General features: G+C 50.0%; 2 protein-coding genes across 4 annotated transcripts in view; both read left to right on the forward strand.

The window, feature by feature from the left end:
• GNB5 (G protein subunit beta 5) overlaps positions 1-17092 on the forward strand; it is a 30233-nt gene extending 13141 nt beyond the window's left edge. For 2 of the 3 annotated variants that reach the window (XM_056345900.1, XM_056345902.1), the window contains 9 exons: positions 1146-1187; positions 1746-1822; positions 3321-3453; positions 7347-7490; positions 10613-10704; positions 10826-10874; positions 13387-13483; positions 14493-14659; positions 14970-17092. In XM_056345900.1, coding sequence (XP_056201875.1) covers positions 1146-1187; positions 1746-1822; positions 3321-3453; positions 7347-7490; positions 10613-10704; positions 10826-10874; positions 13387-13483; positions 14493-14659; positions 14970-14981 — 813 coding nt within the window. In that variant the 3' untranslated portion in view covers positions 14982-17092. Of the gene's footprint in view, positions 1-1145; positions 1188-1745; positions 1823-3320; positions 3454-7346; positions 7491-9214; positions 9298-10612; positions 10705-10825; positions 10875-13386; positions 13484-14492; positions 14660-14969 lie in introns of those variants that run through there. The other variant, XR_008822974.1, reaches the window with a different exon arrangement.
• A 2501-nt stretch (positions 17093-19593) lies between these two features.
• On the forward strand, positions 19594-22558 carry BCL2L10 (BCL2 like 10). The gene is made up of 2 exons (XM_056345903.1): positions 19594-20098; positions 21382-22558. Exons 1-2 carry the CDS (start codon positions 19697-19699, stop codon positions 21511-21513), a joined length of 534 nt encoding a protein of 177 aa, XP_056201878.1. The 5' UTR covers positions 19594-19696; the 3' UTR covers positions 21514-22558.
• The last annotated feature ends 1033 nt before the right edge of the window (positions 22559-23591 follow it).

Here is a 23591-nt window from a genome sequence, read left to right on the forward strand (position 1 = left end):
AATGAGATAATTGCTTTCTAGATCCCCTGGTTTGTTCTGAGCCCAGTATGGCAGTGAGTGAGCTTGTTGCATCTCACAGCTGTTCATTGACCTATATGAAATCTGTCAGGGGTCTCACTTGAAGGATAAAAATAGGCAATCTGCATTGCAAGCCACCTTCAGTTACTGTGAATTTTTACCATTCATGGTGATCTCAGCAAAGAGAATAATTTTAAATAATGTCACGTTTTTTAAAGTGGTTAAAATGTCAGTGTGTAGATCAGAAAGCTGAACAGGCAAGATGTAATGCATTTTTGCATTTTTTACTCTATTTTAAGAACTCTAGTGAGTCCTGGTACAGCAACAATTGTTGCTCAGTAACAAACATTTTGCCTTCATGGTACAGGGAAGGTAGCGGTATTATGTGCATAAGGCAAAGTAGCTGGCGTGAGCGTAGCCGGCATACACAAAGTGGTTGTGTTGCTCTCTGTGGAGGGTTCTTATGATGGCTATTTAGTGATTGTATCAATGGATAATTGAAGGTTAAGTAAGTGTAGTGAGAAGTAAAGGGAAAACCAGGAAAAGACAGGAAAGGGAAGATGAATAAACAGTGCAGTGTCCATAAATAGTCCCCATGTGTGCTGCCAGCTCAGCAAGCGATTTGTAATACAGGTCACCTCTTGTAATTGTAAGGCCAACAGATACCACTTGGGAGAGGTGGCCGGCTTTGCAGGTGGCAATTACAAGCTGGGAGAAACACGTGGTGGCTGAAAGGAGCAAGTGAGGGCTCGCTAGGGACAGTTCCCTGAGGCGATGGTCCTGTCCATGGCGTGTGCTGCGAGTGAGGGGAGTTCTTATAAACCCCTTAAAAGGGAAGGGAAAAAATTGAAAGATTAGATCATCATTTAAGCTGTCATCAGTCATCTCAGTGAGGAGGAAATACACTTTTCTTCTGGTCAGAGAGGTAACTGGTTCTCCTGAGGAGTGTCTCCTCAGTGCTCCGGTGGACCATTGTGCTGTTGTTAACATGGAGACAAAAATTTCATGATGTGACAGACTGGGGGATGGAGATGAGCAGAGGAGTTTTCCCTAAATTTGGAAAGTAGGGTGACAGCCATGTCTGGAAGGCCTCAATTTCTCTCTCTTGTTTGTATGCTTTCATTTAGGATGGGAAGGTGATCGTGTGGGATTCCTTCACTACCAACAAGGTAAATGAAACTTCAGCAAAAGTTAGATTTCTGTGCACAGGGCAAATGGTGGTGGGATAAGATGGAGGGCTGAAGGGATCAGATGTGTCAGAGAAGGCAGCGGGATGGTGGGATAACATGCAAACATCCACCAGCGCCTCAAACGAAGGGGCCCAGGGCAAAGCACCTCCCTTGGCCTGTCTCTGAGCAAAGTGCCTGTCAGGGCACTGGAGTCTGGCGTGCTCTCCAGCAGGAAGCTCTGATCCAGCCTCTTCGCTGGCAGGGAGGGCTCCAGCCGGGGGCATAGCCCAGCCAGCAAAACAGAGGCCTCTCCTGGGTAACCCCTGTAGCAGGTGCCATGTGTGATCACCCAGCATCCTTCGGCCATGATGTTCGCTGTGAGATGGTGCTGCTGCTCCTCCAAGCCCTGCCGGGGCTGCCTCGCAGCACCCTAAAGAACAACTTGTTTGTAACTCACTTTTACACGTGCAGCAGCGGTGGCCTCTTGCTGTACGCTGCTGTCCTTGCACTGAGCAGAGAAATGGTGACATCCCAGTTTAAAGAGGTGCTGTGTTTCAGGAACACGCAGTGACGATGCCATGTACCTGGGTGATGGCGTGTGCGTACGCCCCATCTGGATGTGCCATTGCTTGTGGGTAAGTTCCCAGTTTCCGCAGCTGCTTACACAGAGAAGCTTGATTTGCAGTGGCATCCCCGTGCCTTCAGATGCTGACAGCTAGGAGTTCGCGTGCCTTGCTTGTGGGTGGAAGGACTACATTCAGTGTCTCTGATTCTGTTCCCATAATGGCTCGTACACATTATCTCCCCTGACTTCAGTGCAAGAACATTTGTTGTGTAAGCATGGAAAATAATCCTCTTTCAGCATTTATATCATGGGTTAGGAATTTTGCATGCATGCAACTTCGCTGTTCCAGTTTGGTTGTGTGTGTTGGATATATTTTCTAAGGGAGAGAGGTTTTAACCCTGTTCTTCCTTTGTACTCCTTCTCCTACGACATAGAGAAGGTTAGTCATTAACGATTACCAGCACAGGAATAGATCTTGCCAAGACGGGGTGGGGAGAAGAAACCCCATCCCTGGTAATCTTCTCCAAGTTTTCTGAGGGCTCAGGTTTGAAAAAATTGAGTTCATGCAGGGGAGAAAACAATGAGATGAGATGTTGGCAAACCATCTTTTAAAAAGGGACTGGGTGGATCAGAGAGACAAAGCAAGTTTGGGGTGAGAGAAGGGAACAAAGGGAGACTTTACTGTGCAGCTTGACATCTAGGAAGCAGTAGAGACAGGCAGGGAGGCTGCAAAATGTGTGTGGAAGGGGAGTCCAGAAACTGTATATTCCTACTCAAGTTCGAAGGATGGCAAGGAAGCTCTGTCTTGAGACTTGTAAGAGAGACAGGGAGGGCATATATGCATTGCACTACCTAATTCCGTATTTCTGTTGTGCTGTCAGTTAAGTGCTGTGCACGTAATATAAGGCACAGAACCAGCACCTAGGGGTGTACTGGGATCCCAGGCACTGGGGCTGGCTGCTCTACTGCGGCTTTAGAAAAGGCTCACGTACAAGCCAGAGCCTTTAGAAAAGAGTCCCATGTCTGGCCTGGGAGACACAGCTTAACTGGTGCAACTGTCCGGGAGGTCAGTAATCCTGTTGCCTTTTTTCCAAACTCTCCTCAAAGCCCTGTCTTCACACCCCCTACTTATTATACCATCTTTTCCTTAGGAGTTAGGTCAGATTTATTAAGGTAGATAAATAATGATGCTGAAGTACTGATACATCTTGCAGTGATGGATGTCAACAGAGAAATGGCGGTCTGGCTGTATGTGAAACATTAACCCTGAGGTGACTGCTTCCTGGTTTATACTTTTGTAAGGTTTCATTCAGTGCCATTTATAAACTCGATGAGGATAAAGAATACTGAGGCGCAGCTGTTCGAGTTCTGTAAAGTAGCCAGCCTGGTGAGGCAGCTGGGGCTTCCCTGCACCGGGAGATCCCGGACAGCACAATACAGGGAAGTCGGTACTTGTAAGGGTTTGGCAGCGCAGCACTGACAGGTGGTTTCCTTCTTATCACCACTCGCCTTTTGTCGTTGCAGTTTTAACCAGTTCTCTCTGTTATTGCTATTATTACTCTCTTTAGTGGCCTGGACAACAAGTGTTCTGTGTACCCTCTGACATTTGACAAAAATGAAAATATGGCTGCAAAGAAGAAATCGGTTGCAATGCACACAAACTACTTGTCTGCCTGCAGCTTCACTAACTCAGACATGCAGGTAAATGCATTCCCTCCCTGCTGCTCACCGTCCAGCAACACCTAACGTCAGCTGCACTCGTACACGGTGTAAGTAACCTTCCTTGCACCTGGAGCGGACGGGGCCACGTCCTGCCCCATGCAGGGGCTGCTGGAAAACCCTCGCTGGGGGCAATGAAGGTGCTGCAAAAGCTGCTGTAAGGAACTGCTGGTCACAGCCCATGGCCAGGCTGTCATACCTGCACCCTGCAAAGGCCTGTCGTCTCTGCAGACAGAGCTAACTGGTACCAGTGTGTTCTCTGCTCGCTGGGTCTGTGCTGGCTTGTACTTTCAGGAGCTCAGACTAACACCAGTAGTTAAAAACCCAGTTCATCTAGGGCTAGGTTGGGTATGTGCTGTGCCAACTGATGGAGGCTGTGTTGTTTGTCTGTTTTGTCCTGGACGCCCAGCCAACTTTGCTTTTGCTTTCATTCTTAGGATTTTTGTTTGTACCAAGTGAGATATTTGAGCTTGAGGGTGGCCCCCCAGGGCCAGTCCTGTTGGGCGTACATGCAGTGGTTTGTGTCCTTGAGGGAGAGGAGTGATGCTATCCCCATCTTGCAGCTGGGGGCTTGGAGCACAGAGGCCCACAGTGGGAGACGATGGCAAAGCCCAGGAACTAAGTGCAGGTCTTCTGAGGCCAGGCCAGCCTGCCTCTGTAGTGAATATCTCAAAAGATCTCTTTCTTCAGGAGCACAAAAGATGATGAAAGGAGTCAGGATAATCCCCTTGTCCTCTTTGTTGTTTTTTTTAATTTAATTGAAGCTCTGCTCAGTGCAGCTTTGCAGCAAAATAAGTGGTAGAAGGGAGCGTTTTCATTGCGCTCTGTGTCAGCAGAGCTGCTGGAAAGGGAACAACTTGTTCCCTTCTTCCAGATATTTGAAGCTCTTCTGAAGGAGTTATTGGCTCTTATTGCTTCTATTTCAGGACATGAGATGCCCGAGAGTATGTTGTTGTTTGTCATTCTATGGTTTCTGTAATGACTCCGAGGTGCTAATTTAAGTCCATTGCCATGGAAACCAGTGGTAGAGGTACCCAGCGCTCAGGCTTGCTTAGCCCTGACCTTACTGTGAGGAGCCCTGCATAATTAGAGCAGCCTAATTTAAGTGGAAAGTTTTTTATGAGATAAAAAAAAGGAATCCTGGTTTTCTTGTCCGTACCTATATGCATCATGATTAAATCCTATGAAAGGAAAAATAGATATTGATTTTTCCTAATAAGAAAGAAAAGTTGGGGGTTTTTTCTCCATATTAAATACAGCGAGCCACATTGATATTGAAGGCAATGTATTACTGTGGTTAAATAATACCACAGTTGATTGAGGTGCTTTATATTCAGTGATTCAGAGATTTTTCTGAAGACTTTAAAAAGACATTTTCTTGTGCCCGATAGGCTTAGAAGTGATCATTTATATCACTGAACGTTATTGTTGAAACAAATACATGCAAGTGGATTGGCCAGGCTTCTGTTAGGATACTGTTATGCAAGGGATACTAGAGAATCCCAGGTTTCTTATCTTTTTCCTTTTACATAACAGCCTCAGAATTAAAATGATTCACTGACTCTGACGGTGCAGAGTGCAACAGGCTCTGTGCCTGCAACAGCACTGTGCAGGAGCATTCCCAGCTGTGTGCGGAACAGCTCTGCTCTCCTGGCTCACGCCACCGAGGGCTGCGGTACCTGTCCTGGAGCAGCCCTAGCACATGGTGGAGGTGTCCCCTAGCCCAGTGTCCCTGCAGCTGCTGCTAGGTGCGGTGAACACTGCTGCTCTGCCTCGGCTGCTCTCTTAAACCACAGCTTGGTTTTCCCTCAGAGGAGTGAAAGACAGGGGAGGAGTGTAGGAGTTGGTGTGCAATAGAAAGAGGGGGGATCTGAGGGTGGTTCATCATTGATTAAAGCCACTCTTGGGCTGTGTGGGTGCTGAAAGAGGGGTCCCATCCTTGCTCCTCATCATGTTCCCACCTCGGCCGAGACCGGCGCTGAGCTGCAGGGCTGGGCAACCATGCACTTTGTTCTTGGTGCCCCAAATCAGTCTTGCCAGCAAGAGCCTCCCCCGCCTCAGCACGCAGAGAGCTGGGGAGCCTTGCTTCCTAAATTAGGTATCTGCAGCTCTGCAGTGTGATAATGCTCCCCACGTGACAATGCTCCACGGGTATTAATAGCAACAGTTAATTGGGATCTCAAGTGCCTTGCACAGGGCAGCCAGCCATGCTCCCGGCACAGGGAAGCAGGATGCAGCCTGTGGCCATGCAGAGGAGGCAGAGGTGAGGGTGGCCCCTCTGCCCTCAGCGCTGCTGCCAGCCTGTGCGTGCTCCGGGCGAGCAGGGGCTGTGTCCCTGCTGTCCCCTGCCCTGTGCAAGTCCTGCCTCTTGCCACCAGGCGCCAGGCGAGGATCCCCATCCCACACTGCTGGAGCCCCTCGTGCAAGCAAGCCAGAGTCTAATAGCAAAGGTTGTTAATTCACTTCTGGTTCTGGATTTTTGGAGGGTCGTTTTTGTTTGGCTTGGTTTGGTTTTGTTTTCAATGGCGATACCCTGAAGTTGAGCCCATGACATTTCTCTTTAGGCACTAGCCAGAGCTCTGAGTTGACAACAGACCCTTCCCTTACACCTTTAGCTGCTCCTATTCCCCTCGTGTCTTTCTTACATGCTATTACAAGAGCAAATCCTCAGAGCTGAAAGTCTTCATTGGTCAGCCAAGTACAAATATTCCTCAGAACAGAACAGTTCATTGATCTAGGCTCAAAAGCTGGCCAGAAAGACAAGTCAGGACTTTCTTCTGCTGTTACCATCTGAGAGCATTAGCGTCTCTGTACTGCAGGATTTAGAACAGTCTGTTCTGCAGCTTTGCAGACCTCTGTTTATGGGAGGAGTTTTCAGAGCATCTGTCAAACATGTTCAGTGTTTAACCTTTATGCAACACTGTGAATGGTTTCATGATTGTGTGATCATTTTCTTCTTGAAAAGTGTTTTCTTTTTAACTTCTAAGTACCCGCTGGGATCCCTTGAGTTTCACTGACCATGAGAAAAACCTGTGTACAAGACTGAGAGCCCTCCTGAGTTTACCCTTGCCTCCCTCCACACCAGTGCACAGGGACCCTTTCAACCTACAGAATTTGTGATTGCATAACAGCTTTGGGTGCCAAGGGGAAATTTTGAACAATTGAGCATCATCAGGATTTAGCCACAATAACAAGCGCTGATCACATGTGCTTTCTACAAGCACTGTAGCAGATGAGGGAATAGCATGTGAGCTATGTTCGGTCAGTGTATGTTCAAGCCCTTTCACACACAAATGGTTTTGGACAAGTGAGAGGTGATGGACTTACAAACAACTGTCTAGACAGGCTTACTTCCCTTTCAGAAAATCCATGTCATAAGCCCAATTAATTGGGTTTAACCTGGCTGTTTCAAGCACCAAAAAAAAAAATTTAAACAGGTATACTTAACTCCAACAGTTCTTCTCTTTACCCAGGCTGAATTCCAGCAGCCTAAATATGGATAGGGTTACATACAAGGGCAGGCAGGAATACCAGTCTGGTTCTACCTCCTTTTTGGAGGATATGGAAATGCCAGCAGATCCTTACTGCCATCAGTTCTCCGAATCCCACTGCACAAAACTGACCATTATTGAAATGTTGTGTAGGTATAGCTGTGTCAAAACAGCTCTCATTTCCACTCTAACTTCTTTCCTTAAAATTAAAACCCACAAACCGTGCTTAGATTCACATTGGGTTTATGGCGTTGATTTATTGCATAACATTTCATTACATTACTGCTGTTCCTGGTGTGTGTATAGGATGTCAGTTGTTTTTTTGTGAACTTGAAGATCATCTGCTGATTTTTGTGTTGTGACTCTTCTTGCCACATCCTACAGATCCTGACAGCAAGTGGAGATGGAACTTGTGCTCTGTGGGATGTTGAGAGTGGGCAGCTTCTACAGAGTTTCCATGGTCACGGAGCTGATGTCCTGTGCCTGGACCTGGCCCCTTCTGAAACGGGAAATACATTTGTCTCTGGGGTAAGCAGAAGCTTCCTATCACAATATGAAATTAAGGAACGTGGCAGGGAAAAGGCAGCAAGGCAGGGGGCTCGTGATCTTATTGAGAGAGTGCTGGAGTATGTGTTGGAAGCCCTGGTGCAATCCACTCATTGCAAGCACATTTTCCAAGCTGGAGCAAATTAAACCCCTGACTGTGGGGTCAAACCCACCCAGCCAGTCTGACTGCAGTTCTGCTTACTTAGCAAATTCCACCCCACACCAAAGCAATCCAGCTCGAGATCAAAACAACGCCTCTCAGGGGAAGGGAAAGGCTCAGATTTAAAGCAGCGGGCTCGTACTGCAGCGGAGGTGTGATAGGAGCCCAGCACAGCAGACTTGCCGCATTTGGCTCCTTTCTCATGCCCAGCTCTCTGGAGCTGGATGGGATGTGCCAGGCGGCTGCTCAGAGCATCAGAGTGGGACTGCAAATAACGTGTGTGCCACTGTGGCCCTCAACTGCTCCCCAGAAGCCAAGGGGTACAAGTGGACACTGGCTAAACCCTTGTACATGCTGGAGCAGGGAGATGAGGTGTGGCCACATCTTCAGCTGTTGCTGAGTCCCCCGTGCCTTCCAGTGGTACCAGAGGCATTTAAAGCTCCTTCATCAGTCAAGCGCTGCCTGCTCCCTGTCCTGGCCCAGAGGAACACCCAGACCTCTCTGGTGCTGCAGGACTGCTCTGGGAAAGTACCCAGGGCATCTTCTGAATCTTGCCCTGCTGCTGAGGGGTCGCTGTTCCTGGGCAGCCAAGCCATTGGCATGCAGCCTGGCAGCCAGGCAGGCAAGGCACAAAGGTGAGTGGGATGGGGCTCAGCTCCTTTTTTGAGCTGATATCCGTCAGAGACTGAGCGTGCAGAGACAGAGGCTGGCAGGGGCCGAGAGATGACCTCTCTTACTGGAGACAGGTTTCTACCAGTAACTTTGCGGAAGGGACCTGGTTTCTGAGCCCCACCAGCGCTGGCCCAGGGCTGGCTGTATGCCTGCTGATGGAAGTGCCGACCACAGATTAGGGGATTCCACTTGTGCTCGGAGTCATGGTCCCATCCCTACACAGTAAACCTGTACCTCTTCTGTAATGGCTCTTTTATCAAATTTGGCTGGCCCATCAGGAGCAGAGCCCAGCACACTGGCCCACTTTGCCTGCTGCTAGCACAGCTGCTCCGAAACGTGACTGAAAGCTAATTCCATCTGAGTGCATTGCTCCTCCCTGGCTTTCCTGTCACTGAGCTTGCTTCCCAGAAAGGATAGATTTGTTCTCCCTGGGAACAGCTCAGCTTATTATAGGGCAAAGAATCGCAAGCAGCTATGGTACTGCTAAGAGAATATGTCATACTTGTGTTGATGTTAGCAGCATGGGCATGTCTGTGCTTACAGGGACTCGCTTAATTCGTCACATGCAAAAACCACTTCAGTGCAGATCTGTCTTGTATCATGTCAATGCAGGTATAGCCAAAACAGGGCAGCCTGAAGGTATGATGGTGTCGAGAGACTCGCTGTATATTGTGCCTAAGTAATGCAGTAACCTTGAGCTGGAATGGGCGATGCCAGTACATCAGCGTGTGGACTGGGTGCCATTACATTTAACGAATTAACTGGAAATCCCAGCCCTCCTGGGGGAGCCCAGTGGGCTGCTGTGCTCAGTGCCCTCTGAGCGCTGCTCCTTGGGGCGAGTGGGATAGCACTCAGGGGGCCCGTCTCTCCGCAGGTGGTTGCTGGTTTCTCCTTCAAAACCTTAGGAGTCAAAGCACCAGCTTGTCAGATTGGTCTTGCCCCCAAACTCCCAGAGAGGTCAGTAAGAACAGTGCACATGGAAGCAATACAGAGGGCTGGGCTTGGGCTGTGGTGGGGCTTGAGAGGGAAATATGCTGAGTCCAAAATGTTCCCTATCCTGTTTGGTTTCCCTTGTGCAGAAACCACAAAGTTTCACCAACAACCAAATTTGGTACAAAAGGAACATTACCTCTTTTAAATAATTACGTCATTAGTAAAAAATCATTTTCACAAGAGAATTAAAAAAAAAATAAAGAAAAAAGATGTGAATTGTGAGGAGACTTTAATTTGATTAGCAATCGTATTTGCTTAAAAATAAATAACACGTGTGGTGCGGACTGCTGGGCAGGACGCGCCTACTCGGCAGAAGCAGCAGCCGCCTGGCTCGCCCTGTGCTTCCACACAGCCCCATAGAGGCCGACACCCCCCCAGCACCGGGCCCACCTACAGCCTGCCCCTCAGCAGGGTCGTATTCATTCAAATCTCCCATCACTCTTAAGATCCCGCATTCTTTTTCCTGTCACCGTGGTTGTGACAGCAGTGAGACACCACAGCTGAGAGCGTTGCCCTATGGGCGTGAGATGGTTCCTGCCCCGAGGATGCTGCAGTCTGCGTAGGCTGAGCCCCTTGCCCAAAGCACTCAGGGTCTGAGCACCTCACACAGCCAGCACCGTGTGTCAAATATCTTTTTGGAGCACAGCTTGGAAGGGCAGGTTAGAACTTGACAATGAGATGAAACGCTGTTATGCTTCTTTTAACATCCCAGCCACACCATCGAGCACGTGGGTGCAGAGCCACGGCAGGGGTTAACTCTGGTAGGAGGCTGGGAACCCTCTGGATGCACTTATTTCATTTTCTGTTTCAGTGCCTGCGAAGAATTAGTTATAAAACTTTAAATGTTGGGTATTAATTTTTTATATTGGGCACATTAAGCGGTAAGGGAATGAGTCAGTTATGCAGCTCTGGCATGGTGGGGCTGCAGACACAGGTAGGGCAGCAGTACAAGTGGAGCAGGGCTGGGAGTGGCGGTCAGTGTGGGACTGCCTGTGCAAACACCCCACGTCTGTCTGCACCCCACGGTGCTGCACGGCAGCGCTATGTCCGTGCTGGTCTGCGGCACCGCTGAGGCTGCAGCCTTCGTGGCATACCCTGCTCCTAACTGCGGCTGCACCAGGTTTGGGGCTACCAGCTACGGAAGCTGCTTTGCTGGCTAAATTCCCTCAGAGCTGTGATGTTCAGGGCCTTTGAATGTAGCTGGGCTTGATGACTCGGGCACGTGAGGGATGAGTGTCCCCATTTGCACAGCTGTAGTGAGCTTTTTTGTCTTTATTAGGGATGTGACAAGAAAGCCATGGTTTGGGATATGCGGTCTGGTCAGTGCATCCAGTCATTCGAAACCCACGATTCAGATATCAACAGTGTCAGGTCAGTATGTTTCTGGGAGAGAACACATTTGCGATGTTGAGCAATGCGCCGGTTCTATTTTTGCCATCTGACCTCATCCAAGTAATGTAATGTGTTCTGGTCTTTTTTTACTCATGCACAGATACTACCCAAGTGGAGATGCTTTTGCCTCTGGTTCAGACGATGCCACGGTATGTTAATTCAGCAAAGTTTTCCTAAAACACTAGGTCACATCCATGGAGGACTTTAGGTGACTGAACTGGGCCTGTGACACCAAAACTGCAGAAATAATAATGCTATAGTATAATATAAAATATATAATACTGTAGGGAAAAATCTAGTAATACTATGTAGGTCACCTCTGCAAACTTCTCTACATGAGGTACTGTCCAAACACTCATTTCAGATTTTCTATGTTCTGAAGTTTCATGATCAAAAAGTAGTTGTCTTACTGGAAGAGCTTTGGTTTCATGTAGTTGTTGGTCACAACATGAGAGGAACCGGATGAAACGCTGCAGCTTGTGTCAGGAGGAGCGGCACAGCGCAAGGGCACGAAGGGAGCCTGTATGTGAGCGTGCACATCCCAGCAAGCAGAGGGGCTGTGGGCTCAGCAGGGAGCTGGGCCGACTGGTCAGCTGGCCTCTGCAGCCCTGTGCATCCCGAGAGCACAGCCCCAGGGCGGCCTTGGCCACGTGCATGTCTTCCCTGTCAGACCAACTCACTGCCAGCCGTCCTCGCTGTGATGAGTCACCACATCCTAGATGATACAATAGCTCTTACTGGATCTTTCTTATCTGTGAGCAAGCTGCTAGGAGGGGCGCAGTATGTACTGATGGCTGATTTGGGTCAGCACATTGTATGCAAAGTGCCACTTACCTCCTGGTGCCTTTGGGCCCCTGCGTGGTGCTGGTGGCTCTTGCTGCAGCTGGCGGGTCCCCATGGGGGACCAGGCTCTGCTGTACCACAGCCCTGCAGGGACCGAGCTGGCAGTGAAGTGCAGCTCGAGAGCGGACGTTTGGGAGGCACCTGGCACCTTGTTCCTCCTGTTTATTCAAACATCACACCGAGCTGCAGGAGGGTGAAGATTCTTTCTAAAGTACTCTGCCCTCAGAGCATGTTTTGACTCTGCTCCAATACCAGATAAACTCAATAGAAACATTCCCTTTGTCTTCACTGGGTGTGGAGACCTTCCAAGGCTCTTCTGGAGAGCGTGTACACTGCTTTTCGGTCTTAAAAGCTGCGATTATAAATTAATACCTCTAGCTCTGTGGTAAGCCTATTCAGATGCAGTGCTGTGAGCACTTGAGATGCTGACAGAGTGAGATGGAGAAATTGTCCATCATTAAATTCCGATGAGACCACTCTCTTTATGCCCAGCACCACAGGCTGTGGGCTTTTGTGCTCATTAATTTGTTTGATGGGGTTTTTCCTCTCTTAACTGTTCCTGACACCCCCGACTTGAACAGAAGAATGGGAAATTCCATCTCTGCACTTTTGACAGAGGTTTTGGCAGTTTTCAACTACTTAATTCTTTAAATGAAGAGGTTGGTGTTTTCAGGGTTGCAGACTGAGACACTGACTGGTATCTTTGACCTGATCTATATACTTAGGGATTTCAAGGAACAGATAATCCTGATGGTCTGGAGGGAAGGCATAAAAACACGCTCACATGGCAGCGCTGTCACCTGCGGCAACCTCAATTCTCTGTCAGAACAGTCTGATGAAATTATTCATCAGCGTGGAGGAGCACTGGGAGACCTGAGCCTGGCAGCTCCCCACTGCCCTGCTAACAAAACAGCCTCTCCTTTATGTGCTGGCTGGAATACCAGCCATTTTTCATTAGTAAAGTCTTAATATTAGCAAACCCATCTGCCCACTGTTTGCTTAAACTTAACTTACTGAGAAGGGTTTTCAGTTCAGGTGGTTTCAGAAGCGCAGTTAGATTTCAGGGCTAACAAGCTGCCTTTCTGCATGGCAGTGAAGTCCGATCTGTCTATACATTATTTCCATGTTAAACAAGCCGAAGTATGCCAGCAAATGATAAAACCAGGAAGTGCACATTGGAGAGGTGATTGGGGATTTTCCACGAGAAAAGAAAACCAAAGATTTGTACAAAAATGTATTGTTTCACTTGAATTATTTTCAGATAGTGTTTTACTTGGAGCAGGGGCTACAGCTAGGCTTCCCTGTGCCCAGGGACTGAGCAACGTGCCACGTGGTCCGTGTTCTTAAAGGTGACTAGAGATTTCATCCTCTGCCCCCCGACTCGTGCTGTGGCTAAACTGCTGTCTTTAGAGACTCCCTCCCCGTGCACCTCCCCAACAGTGGGATGCCCTAACCCGCAGGAAAGCACAGTAGGGAAGCAAAAGGGCGGTGGGACTTCCAGTGGGTAGCCACGGTGCAAAGCCCGCCGCTCATCTCTTTATAGGAGGACAGGCAGGAGGCTTAGAGAAATGGTTTGGAAAAGCAAGTTCTTCCCTCAATTTGTACAGAACAGCCTTGTGTTGCTGAGATCCCTGTCAGACTCCACTGTCCCCCCCGTTAAAGCAGGCAGACATAGCAGGAGGGAAGAAGCCAAGCAGCTGCTTCCTATGATGCCGGTTAGGCTGTGGTCCTTCCCACTCCCATTTTTTCAATGAAATATAGTAGCTGTTGACTCCAGCCTTTACTGAGGCATGTGTGTTGGTTTTGCTTTAATCCTAGTGTCGTTTATATGACCTTCGTGCAGACAGAGAAGTAGCAATTTATTCCAAAGAGAGCATCATTTTTGGAGCATCCAGCGTGGACTTCTCCCTCAGTGGTGAGACCTGAACTTCGGGGGTTATCTTAGTGTTGGGATTTGAGGGGAACTGTAAAATGTTGCCAGTTTCATTTGATAAAGGATTTGTTATAGAAAATAATACTGAGTACCGAAAGAAACATTTAATGCATGGAAACCTTTTTTTGCATCTGCAAAAATAATTACTCTTTAAATAACTTAGCTGGCTACTGCTTCGTTGTAGCAATGAAAAGTATTTTCCTGGCCCTACTGAAGGCAGGAAATATTTTGCCATTAACTACAGCTGGGCTAGAATTTCACAATAACGATTAAAAACATTTCAAAGGAAACATGAAATGTAACTAGACTATTAAGCGCACTTACATAAATAGTTTTTAAAAGGATAATAAATGATTAATAGATAGTAAAAGTATGTTAGAGGAGCATGAAGACAGAAACACTACAGACCCAGGGACAGGAGCTCGAGTCTTCTCTTTCCTGCCCCAGCAAAAATGCAGAGCTCCTCCAGTGACCCTGTGTGGGGATGAGTGGGTGGTGGACTGCCCTCCCCCTGGGACAGAGGCAAATGTCTCTGTCATGGTCACAAGCACCACAGCTTGTCCCGTTGGGGACAATGAATCACTTTGCAAATTGTCTACTAATCATTCCACCATTTGTATTCAACTTCTTGCAAAATATTATTACCCTGGTTAGCTGTTGAAGTGCTCTTAAGTCCGTTGTGATTTGGAGTCATCTCCCATCTCTAACGACCAAACAGATTCTATACAATTTAACTCAATTTTAGCTACGTTTTTGACTAATAAATTTAAATTGGTTCAGCATCTGGTGTGGGTAGCTCAGCAGTGGAGCGGGCATGTCTCGCAGGGGCACAGCTAGTCTGAGGCCAGGGCTCGCTGGTGCAGAGGGTGGCGTGGGGAAGCCGGGCTGTGGCTACCCAGTGGTGATGGATGCCCTGCGGATGGCCCCTGCTGCCATCAAGATGTTTACCTGCCTAAGACCTCACTTTGTAAAAATCTGATTCTCTTTGTAGGTCGCCTGCTGTTTGCAGGCTATAATGATTACACCATAAATGTCTGGGATGTGCTGAAAGGGTCCCGTGTATCCATTCTGTTTGGACATGAAAACCGTGTCAGCACTTTGCGGGTCTCTCCTGATGGGACAGCGTTCTGCTCGGGCTCCTGGGACCACACTCTCCGAGTAAGTGCTGGTAACACCTACTTTGACTTCTTTCTTTCTTTGATTGTTTAAAAAAAGGGGGTGAGGGGGAAGGGCTGTAACAGGACAATTGACACTAGAGGGAGGATACAAAACTGCAGTGTAAAACACCAGAAAATTCAAATTTAAAAAATCCCCACAAAGTCAGAACTGTTAAGTTTTAAAGTTATGGGTTAAATGACATCATTGCTGCTGATACTCCGTGCCACTGATCCGACTGCCTTGCCAAATTTTAATTAAATGTTGGAAAGAATAGTCAGTGTCATAAACGATTGTTCAACTCTCTCTGCAGATCTGGGCTTGACCTGAGATCCTGTGTGCAGAATCAAATGAAGACTGAAACCCTGGACTACAAAAACTGCATTACAAAAGCCACCCCTCAAAATCAAATATTTGCTACACTACAAAAGAGTGACACTGAACCCACAGATTAACACAGCTAGGTAGAAAATGTAATCTGCTTGAACACATAGCAAACATCAACTTGTAGTAAAATGAAATGGTTTTAATTCTGTTTTGAAGGTATCTTCTTTTATTAGGACTAGATAATTATAAAGGGACTTTCCTCTGAAGTCACCTGTATCATAAAATTTAGTATTTCAGTCCACATTATGTATTTATTTGCATGAATTTAGTTAATTTTTAAAGTTAAAAAAAAAGAAAGAAAAATATTCCTGATTTTATCAGGATGTAGCATAAGACTTTGAAAACATTCCGTGGTAGTGCATTGAATTTTGGTGTTGAAAAGTGGAAGGAAAACCAATTCTGGTACTTGATGATGGCGTTATGGATGAGTGAACCTTGGTAGTCTGTAGAAGAGCAAAGGACCTACTGTGAAGGTTCTGGCTGTTGTCATAAAAATGTATTTTTTGTACAGAAAAGGAAACCTTTCAATCCCTGTTTTTTCCTGCTGTCTTTTTAGATAGAAGTAAGTATTTCATCTCTTGTTACCTGAATATGAAGAATCTAAATAGATACAAACTGATAAATTGCAAAGAGGAAGGTTTAAAAAACATGATTTACATAATCATGAGGTAATACTTAACCAGTAGTTTCTTAGAAATTTTTAATTGTATCACTTGGTGAGTGAATTTTCTTTTACTTAAAGGAATACTACACGCTAAGCGCTAAGGGATACTGCACGCTAAGCACAGTTATACTGATGGTCAAATCTTTTCCAAGTCGGTCGTAGTCATTCTATGATCATGAGTCTTATTTGCATTTTGAGCAGTTCATACCACTTGAGCAGGGCAGCGTTGCTTAAATGTGCACTAAGGCAGTACGTGCCCATTTTAAGGTCCTCCTGCGATGTCAGGGCAGGGTAAGTTCATGCAAGTGCATGTCAAACGTTACAAGCCAAACCGTAGAGTCCTTACTCCAACAGTAATCTCCCACTGGTGTGGACACACGTCATAGCTGGACCTGAGAAGGAATAACACTGAGTTGTTGAAAACCTGCTGTGAGCCATGGTCCTGCCAGCGTTTGATACCTTGCTCACCAGAGCGCACGAGCCCCTCCGATCCCGGAGCCACCGGGTTTTGGGGAAGTAGCAGAGCCGGCCACATTGCTGGCAGCACCGGCCCTCTGTGTGAGCATGGTAACGCAATACAAACCGGCAGCACTACCCCTGTGCAGAGCTGATGCTGTAGAATGAAGATTTAATCAGGTAAAGATGAGATACAGTTAGTTGTAGAACTATTGGGAAATTATATCTGCATTTATGCATTGAAAACTATTGAGAGTAATTGTGTCACCTCTGCTCGTACTGACAGGTACCGAGTCTAACCTGAGCAGGAGCATGTAGGAAGCAAAGTGCTGGAGTAGCGCTGGGGGCTTGCATGGCCTGGCTTTTGAAATCCAGGTGGGGAGAGACATCTCTGAAAAGATCAAAGATGTAGTTGAAGTAAGAGAAAACAAGCTCACTGGAGTGGGCTTGATCACAAGCTCAGTGATCACTGGAGTCAGCTGTTCACATAAGTTTGGTGATAATAGCCTCGTTCTGTTTGGAAGTGGGACTTTTTTGTGCTTCTTGTGTTAGAAACAGAGTCTCCTCATTCATGAAAACATTAGGTTCCATGAATCCATAACCAGCTGACCTAGGACACTGACATTTGTGTCAGCCTTCCATCCCTAATGAAATAGTTCAGCAGTTTTCACTTGGAAAAGTAAATTCTGATGCTTTGCAATATTTGTGGCAAACTATCCCTGTAACAAGCTGAATGCACTATGGAAATGTCGTGTAGAGCTCACTGTGCAATATTGAGTCAATACACTGTACACATTTGATCAAAAGATTAATATTAATGTCGAGATAGTATTTATTGGTAAGATATTTGTTTCAAACATACTACGTTGTGTTGATACTTATGAATGGCCTAAATACAATAAATTGTATTTTACATAGTGAGAACATGATCTAGTAGTTTTTCCCATCAGTTAGCTACTTGTAATGGTAGCTGTATTTTCTGGGGTTTTGGCATTTACTTTTTGCACCATACAGTTTCTCAGATCATTTGTCTTGAAAAAATCTAGGGCGAAATCCAGATCTACCAGAAAATTCCTGCTGGAATATCTTCTGGAAATACATAAGGTGAGCCACAGCGAGCAATCCTGAAACTCCATCTGAGCTCCTTCTGCATTCAGGTTGCATTTTCCTGCTCAGAAGGATCACAGCTAATGTGATGTTTTCTTTCCAGATCCTGATCACCATACCCAGGAACACACTGGAAAATGTGGAGTATGTGTTTTGTGGGAGCGTGGGATTCTCCTCGCCTTGCAGTGAGGCACCAGTGAAAGCTGGGCACAGAAACACTGCTGAGGGCTCGGGCTGTCGCTCTTTGGGTAAAAGAGATTTGCAGATCGCCTGGAGAGGCAGCAGTTCAGCTTCAAGCCTTATCAGTAGAGGAGAACTGTGGTGGGGTCAGCTGTCCTCTCTGCTGTAGGGTAGGCTTTGTGGTCAGCGTGAAGGTGGTTGGTGAAAGTGCTCACTTTAGACACTGAAAAAGCACCTCCTTAATTGAGGCACATTGTTTCATTTCGTTTCCTCTGAGGGGCTGGGGAAAGTGCTGAGCCAGCTTGTTCTGAGTGACATCAGTGCCCAAACCATCAGCAGTTCCAGTGAGAATGAGGCTGACGCCGCATCTTGCACTTCTGTTCTTGCAGGGAGAAATCCTGTGGTTCCTGCCCTCCAAGGCCACTGCCGGTGGATTCGTAAATTGGGCCGCGTGGACTTGGCACCTGAGAAAATCCCCTTTTTGTTCCTAGATGTAACGGTGAAAGCCGTGAGCCAGGTGGGCCTCAACTTCCCATCATACAAAGGAAGACAGAGGAACAGGGCATTGAAGTGTCCGTTGTATTTCTGACCCACTAAGGGCTGGCCAGGGAGGCTTTGGAAAAGCCAGTGTTTGGAGACACACCCCCCCTCCCCGCTTTGGTCTGCCAAGCTGTTTGTGTCTCGGAAACACCTCTGTGGCTTTGCTGCAGGAGAGGTTTTAACCTGCATCTCATCCTTTCCCCAGCGTGGCCCAGCCTCAGGGAGCAGCCGTGCAGCTCCGGGTGTGGCAGCGAAGCAGCAGCACCACATCCCAGGGCCCCAGCACCATCCTACCTTCCTGACCCGCTCCGCAGCTCCGGACAGGAGGTGAAGGAAAAGCAGCCCTGGAAGGTTGCACAAGCGGGCTATAACCAGGTTAAACGTATGGAGCGCGAGGGAGCTATAGCTGGGCAAAGTCACTATCAGACAGCTCCGTCCTGTTAAACAAAAATGCTATATAAACAGGAAGGGTGGAAAAGGATACTGCTGGAAAAAGAGCAGCCTCTCCCTCTTGCTCTCCTGCTGTGAGGAATGCAATAGGAAATTCCTGCTCCAGGATTAACAATCGTTAAGAAAAACTAGTTAAAAAAGCATGTGTGTAAAGCACTGGTGAGAAGTAAAGATATAATTCCAGCTACCGCTCCAGCACATAAACACAGACTGGTTTTCCCCGCTTGGAAAACAAAACAAAAGCCAAATATGGGGATGTAAAGCTAAATTTGCCTTGGGAATGACTCTGAGAGGTCCGGCCAATTCTCGATAGTGATCTGAGAAGTTGCAATAGGATTTACTCCAGCCATCTATTTTTAGATGTTCTAATGGGGACATAAAATGGAGATGGAGAGCTGACACTCCATCAAGGCAAAGTGGAGCTGAGTGGCCCCGTGCCGGCATGGTGGGCACCTTGAGCCCGTTGTGTGATGCGAGGCGGGAGCAAGCACCCATCCCAAGCAGCCGCAGCAGTGCCAGCATGGTGACAACACAGTCAGGACCACGGTTCGTGCCAGGCCATCGCCTGGTCCTCACCCGCGAGCCAGCGCTGGGCAGGGGGGCAGGGAGCAGGCGGCGGGTGTAGCTGTGTGAGGCCCCCCACGCACCTCGGGGTGGTATCGGCGGGAGCTGATGGCAGCCCACGGCGCTGGCGGCTGGGCTGCAGGGACATGCCGGGCGGGGGTGGTGCGGGGTGCTGTGCCAGCGGCCTTCTCGGCCATTTCGCTTCACGCCAGCACTGCCGGAGGGCCCAGCCCTCGCACCATCAAGGTCTGATCCTGCATTTTGCCCGCACCCATCAATGAGCAGATGCCGCTGCACGTGCCGGGCACACACGCAGCGCACGGGCGCCGCAGCCCAAGCACACCCGGCGCCCCGGCCGTGCCAAGGACGCGGGTCAGCCCGCCGCGCCGGGACAGGGCGGGCACCGCACGGTGCAGCAGCCGGGGCCGCCGCCGGCCGCGCAGGGGCACCCACCGCCCCCGGCAGCGCGGCCAGACCGCGAGGGCCGCAGCGCCGCCTCCCCCCGGCCCGGCCCGGCCCCGCTCCCCGCTCCCCGCGCCCGGCCCCGCCCCGGAGGAGGGGAGCGCTCCCGGCGTCCCGGGGCGGGCCGGGCCGGGCTGGGCTGGGCCGGGCCGGGCCGGGCGGAGGGGCCGCCCCGCCTCTTAGTCGCGGCAGCTGCTGCTGCGGGGCCGTAGCCGCCGTGGGCCGCCGCCATGCCGGGCTCGCTGAAGGAGGAGACGGCGCTGCTGCTGGAGGACTACTTCCAGCACCGGGGCGGCGGCGCCGCGCTGCCCCCCAGCCCCACGGCGGCCACGCTGCGGCGGGCGGCGGCCGAGCTGGAGCGGCGGGAGCGGCCCTTCTTCCGCTCCTGCGCGCCGCTGGCGCGGGCCGAGCCGCGGGAGGCGGCGGCGCTGCTGGCGCGGGTGGCGGCGCAGCTGGAGGCCGACGGCGGCCTCAGCTGGGGCCGGCTGCTGGCGCTGGTGGTCTTCGCCGGCACGCTGGCCGCCGCGCTGGCCGAGCGGGGCTGCGGCGACGGGCCGCGCTGCCTGGCCGCCGCGCTGGCCGCCTACCTGGCCGAGGAGCGGGGCGAGTGGCTGGAGGCGCACGGCGGATGGGTGAGCGGGGACGGGCGGCGGGTCGGGGGGCGCGGCCCGGGGAGGCCGAGGGCGGGGGGAGCCGGCAGCCGGCCCGGGGTGGTGCCGGGGGGCCCGGCCCGAGCCGCGGCACTGCCCGGGGGGCGCTGCGGCGGGGTGGGGGGACGGGGTCCGCGCCGCCGGGAGAGGGGCCGCGCCGGGCCGCCTGCCGGGGACTCGGGGCAGCGCCCGCCGGCAGCCGGCTTGGGCCGCCCGCAGCCCCCGAGCCGCGGCGGGCGCCGGGCCGTCTCCCGGCCAGCCGCAGCCCGCGGGGTCCGTGGAGCGGCCCGGGCCTTCCCCGGGGGCCGGTGCCGCGGGGCCGCCGCGTGTGCTGGGGCCGGCGGGGGCGGGGGGCAGGCGCGGGCCGTGCCGCCGGGGCGGGGGCTGCCGGGGCGGCCGCGGGTCCCTGCCCTGGGCTGCGCTGGGGGCCGGGGCTGCGCATCCCGCCCGGCGCTGTGGCCCTGCCCGAGCCGTCCCGCGGTGCTGCGCTTTCCCGTTTTCGGTCCTAGTGGAATATTTGCTGTCAGGACAAAAATAGGGGGGGGGGGGCCGGGGAAGCTGCAGGTTTCGTTGGCTTTTCCAGGGACCTGGGTTTTCCAGTGATCACGAGCCTGTCCGCACGGCACGGCGGGCTTGGCAAAATCCCTGCGCCTGTTCGCACAAATTGAAGCATAAGGATCAAAGTTCCGGAAGAAATTAAGAGTATAACTTGTTTACATAGACATCTGCGGAGCAGAGTTCAAAGGCGACCATCTGGAGCCACGCCGCTGATCGCGGCACACGCTCTGGGCTCCGTGCGGTGCCCACCCGGCCATGTGCCGCCAGCCCCACACCCACCCACCCACCCGGGCCGGCCTCCGGCTCCTGGCTGTCCCACGGAAACTTGCATATCCTGTGTTTCACATGTTTTCTGAAGCTTGGATGAGGGGGAACAATGCTGGCAGCTCCCATCACAAGCGTGGCTAATAGGGGTGACTGGCACGTAACGGCACGCCGAGCAGCGTGGCAGCAAGTCTGCGACCGTCGGCGGAGCGAAGTGTCCCAACGCTTGGAGCTGCTGCTTTCGGCCGCCTCGTGCAGCAGCTCTGGCAAAGCGTTTCTGTGTGCCCAAGGCAGCGGGCTTAGGCTTTCAAGATTAAATTAGATACATCTGCAGCTGACAGGCATGCTGGGAGTGTGACCCGAACTATGGTCAAAGACCTGATAAAAGAAACCTGGTTCATTGTAAGCTGAGCAACTCAATGTCCTTTCTCTTGCTTTTCTAGGATGGCTTCTGTCGCTTCTTCGGCAGACACGGCTCCCAGCCGGCCGACCAGAGCAGCACCATAAGCAATGCAATCATGGCCGCAGCGGGGTTCGGAATAGCAGGATTGGCTTTTCTCTTGGTGGTGCGGTAGGCTGGTGGATGGATCTTGCCATGGGAAAGTACTCTCAAAAACCTGACAATTTACCAGATTTCACTCTATTTTCTATAGAACAGATCCTCTAAAAGAAGAAGTTTATATTTTTAAACTGGCTCGGAAAATTGTCTCACCAAATCCTTGGCTATAAACTGCTTTACTCGCTACCCAGTAACAGCACAAACAAACGTGTACTAAACCACCATTTGTGCATGTTCAAAACCTTCCATCTCCAAAACATCCTCTGGACTTTCTTTTTGAAGGTATAACCTAAACTTTAGCATGGTTCATGTACTGTAACTTCTGAGTGCTTGATGTTATACTAGGAAAACGTTACAGTGGACTTGCTACTAAACCCTCTGTTTGAGACTTCTTATTTAGGTGGAGGCAAGCCCTCAAACCTGCCTTCCATTAATACTGTAAAGTGCGCGAACGTTGACTGTGATTTAACATGGTTTATGGCTTCAAATGCGGTGCACAGCACTTGTTACCGAAAGGCAACTCGTTGGTTGATTTAGAGCAATTGGTGCCTGTGATGCGAGAGGCATTAGGGCTTAATAGAACATAAGGCTGATTTCATGACACTACAGGAAGAGAAGTATTGATACAGGACGGTAATGGCTGCAGTACTGGTCCTTACTGAAAGGAAAGGAATTTAAATATTAAACCTTAATTGGTATATTGAAATCCAGTGGAGGCTGGAATTTCTCTGGATTTCCTTGACAAAACGAGAATTTCCATATATCTTAATATATTTTTGAAGTATTTATCACTGTATAATACTTGTAGCCATGACATCTTTATTTTTGTTTAAAACTTAATGCTGGTTCTTGTTACTCTAGTGTGTATCAAGCGTTGTCTTGTTTGAGTAATATTTCACTCTATTTTCAACATGCTGTGTATTTCTTTTGATGGTTGTACAAATTGCCTTATGTTTCTGGTAGCTTTTAATAACGTTCCTGGGTTACTCATAGCGTGTACAATTTTACTATGGTGACTTCAAAGGTGAATAAATGTTAAGTATTTTTATTTTAAAAAAAACCCATAACTTTCTGCTCATTTGATCGGATGGGTGATGGTACTCGGACAGTGAGTGTTTTGGTGGTACCTGGATGCATCAGTTTGTGTTCGCCTTCACGGTGCTTTGGCTGGACATGAGGAGCCGTGCAGCACCAAAGCAGTGGGATCTCCTGGTCTTTGTTGCAGGGGAGTCCTGCAGTCAACACTAGGGCTAAGCCAACCTGAGGGGAAAATCCAGTCCAAAAGGCCCATCTTCACCACTGCAACTGGAAATAACCTGGTGGTTTTGTAGGCCAAAAATTGCCAAACTTTACTGACTTAGCTGGGTACAGACATGCTCCTCCGAGAGCTGCTCCTGCTTGTAGAGAGTGACAGAACTCTTGTTTCTTCTCTGCCAAGACTTGCTGCTGCCTCTCTCTTTCACACATGCATGCTTTTCTACTGATACCGGAGTGTCTGATACAAGTCATGATGATGACTGAGCAGTAGGTGACGGGAGTTCAGCGTTCTCGAGATTAGTAATGCTGAGCAGCTGTAATTTTTGCTGTAATTTTTGAGAGTGATGGGCTTAACTCTTAAAAAGGAGTCTGGTGCTCCTGCCTCAAAGGCAGACGTTTCTGCGGCTCTGATGCCCATGAAGCAGTGCGAGCTCACTGTTCAGCCTCCCCTCCCCCCGGCTGCCCACCACTCTGCCCTTCCAGAGGGTATGTCCCTTCGTGGGCAGAGTCCCCAGCGGGCAGCAGGCTTCTCCTTGGGAAGGGTCAGCCTGGCAGCCAGCTCAGCCTGGCTGTGGTTGGCAGCGGCCACCCTGCTTCTCCTTCTGCTGGCCACCGGGTGCTGAGGGAGGCATGCGGCCCCATGCCGGACAGGGCGGCGTTGTGCTGACTGGCCCCAGATGCGGGGAGAAGGACAAAAAGGGACATTCAGGGATGGCAAGTCCCGCAGAGGTGGGAAGGAGCTGGTGGTCCTCCCCCTTGCGCTGCTCTCTTGGAACAAACGTCTGCTTGTTCTCTGACTTCCAGTTCTCTAAACTCCAGCTTGGCTCCTCTCGGCAA

The sequence above is a fragment of the Falco biarmicus genome, chromosome 7, assembly GCF_023638135.1.
Source record: "Falco biarmicus isolate bFalBia1 chromosome 7, bFalBia1.pri, whole genome shotgun sequence".
NCBI classification, from domain to species: Eukaryota; Metazoa; Chordata; class Aves; order Falconiformes; family Falconidae; genus Falco; species Falco biarmicus.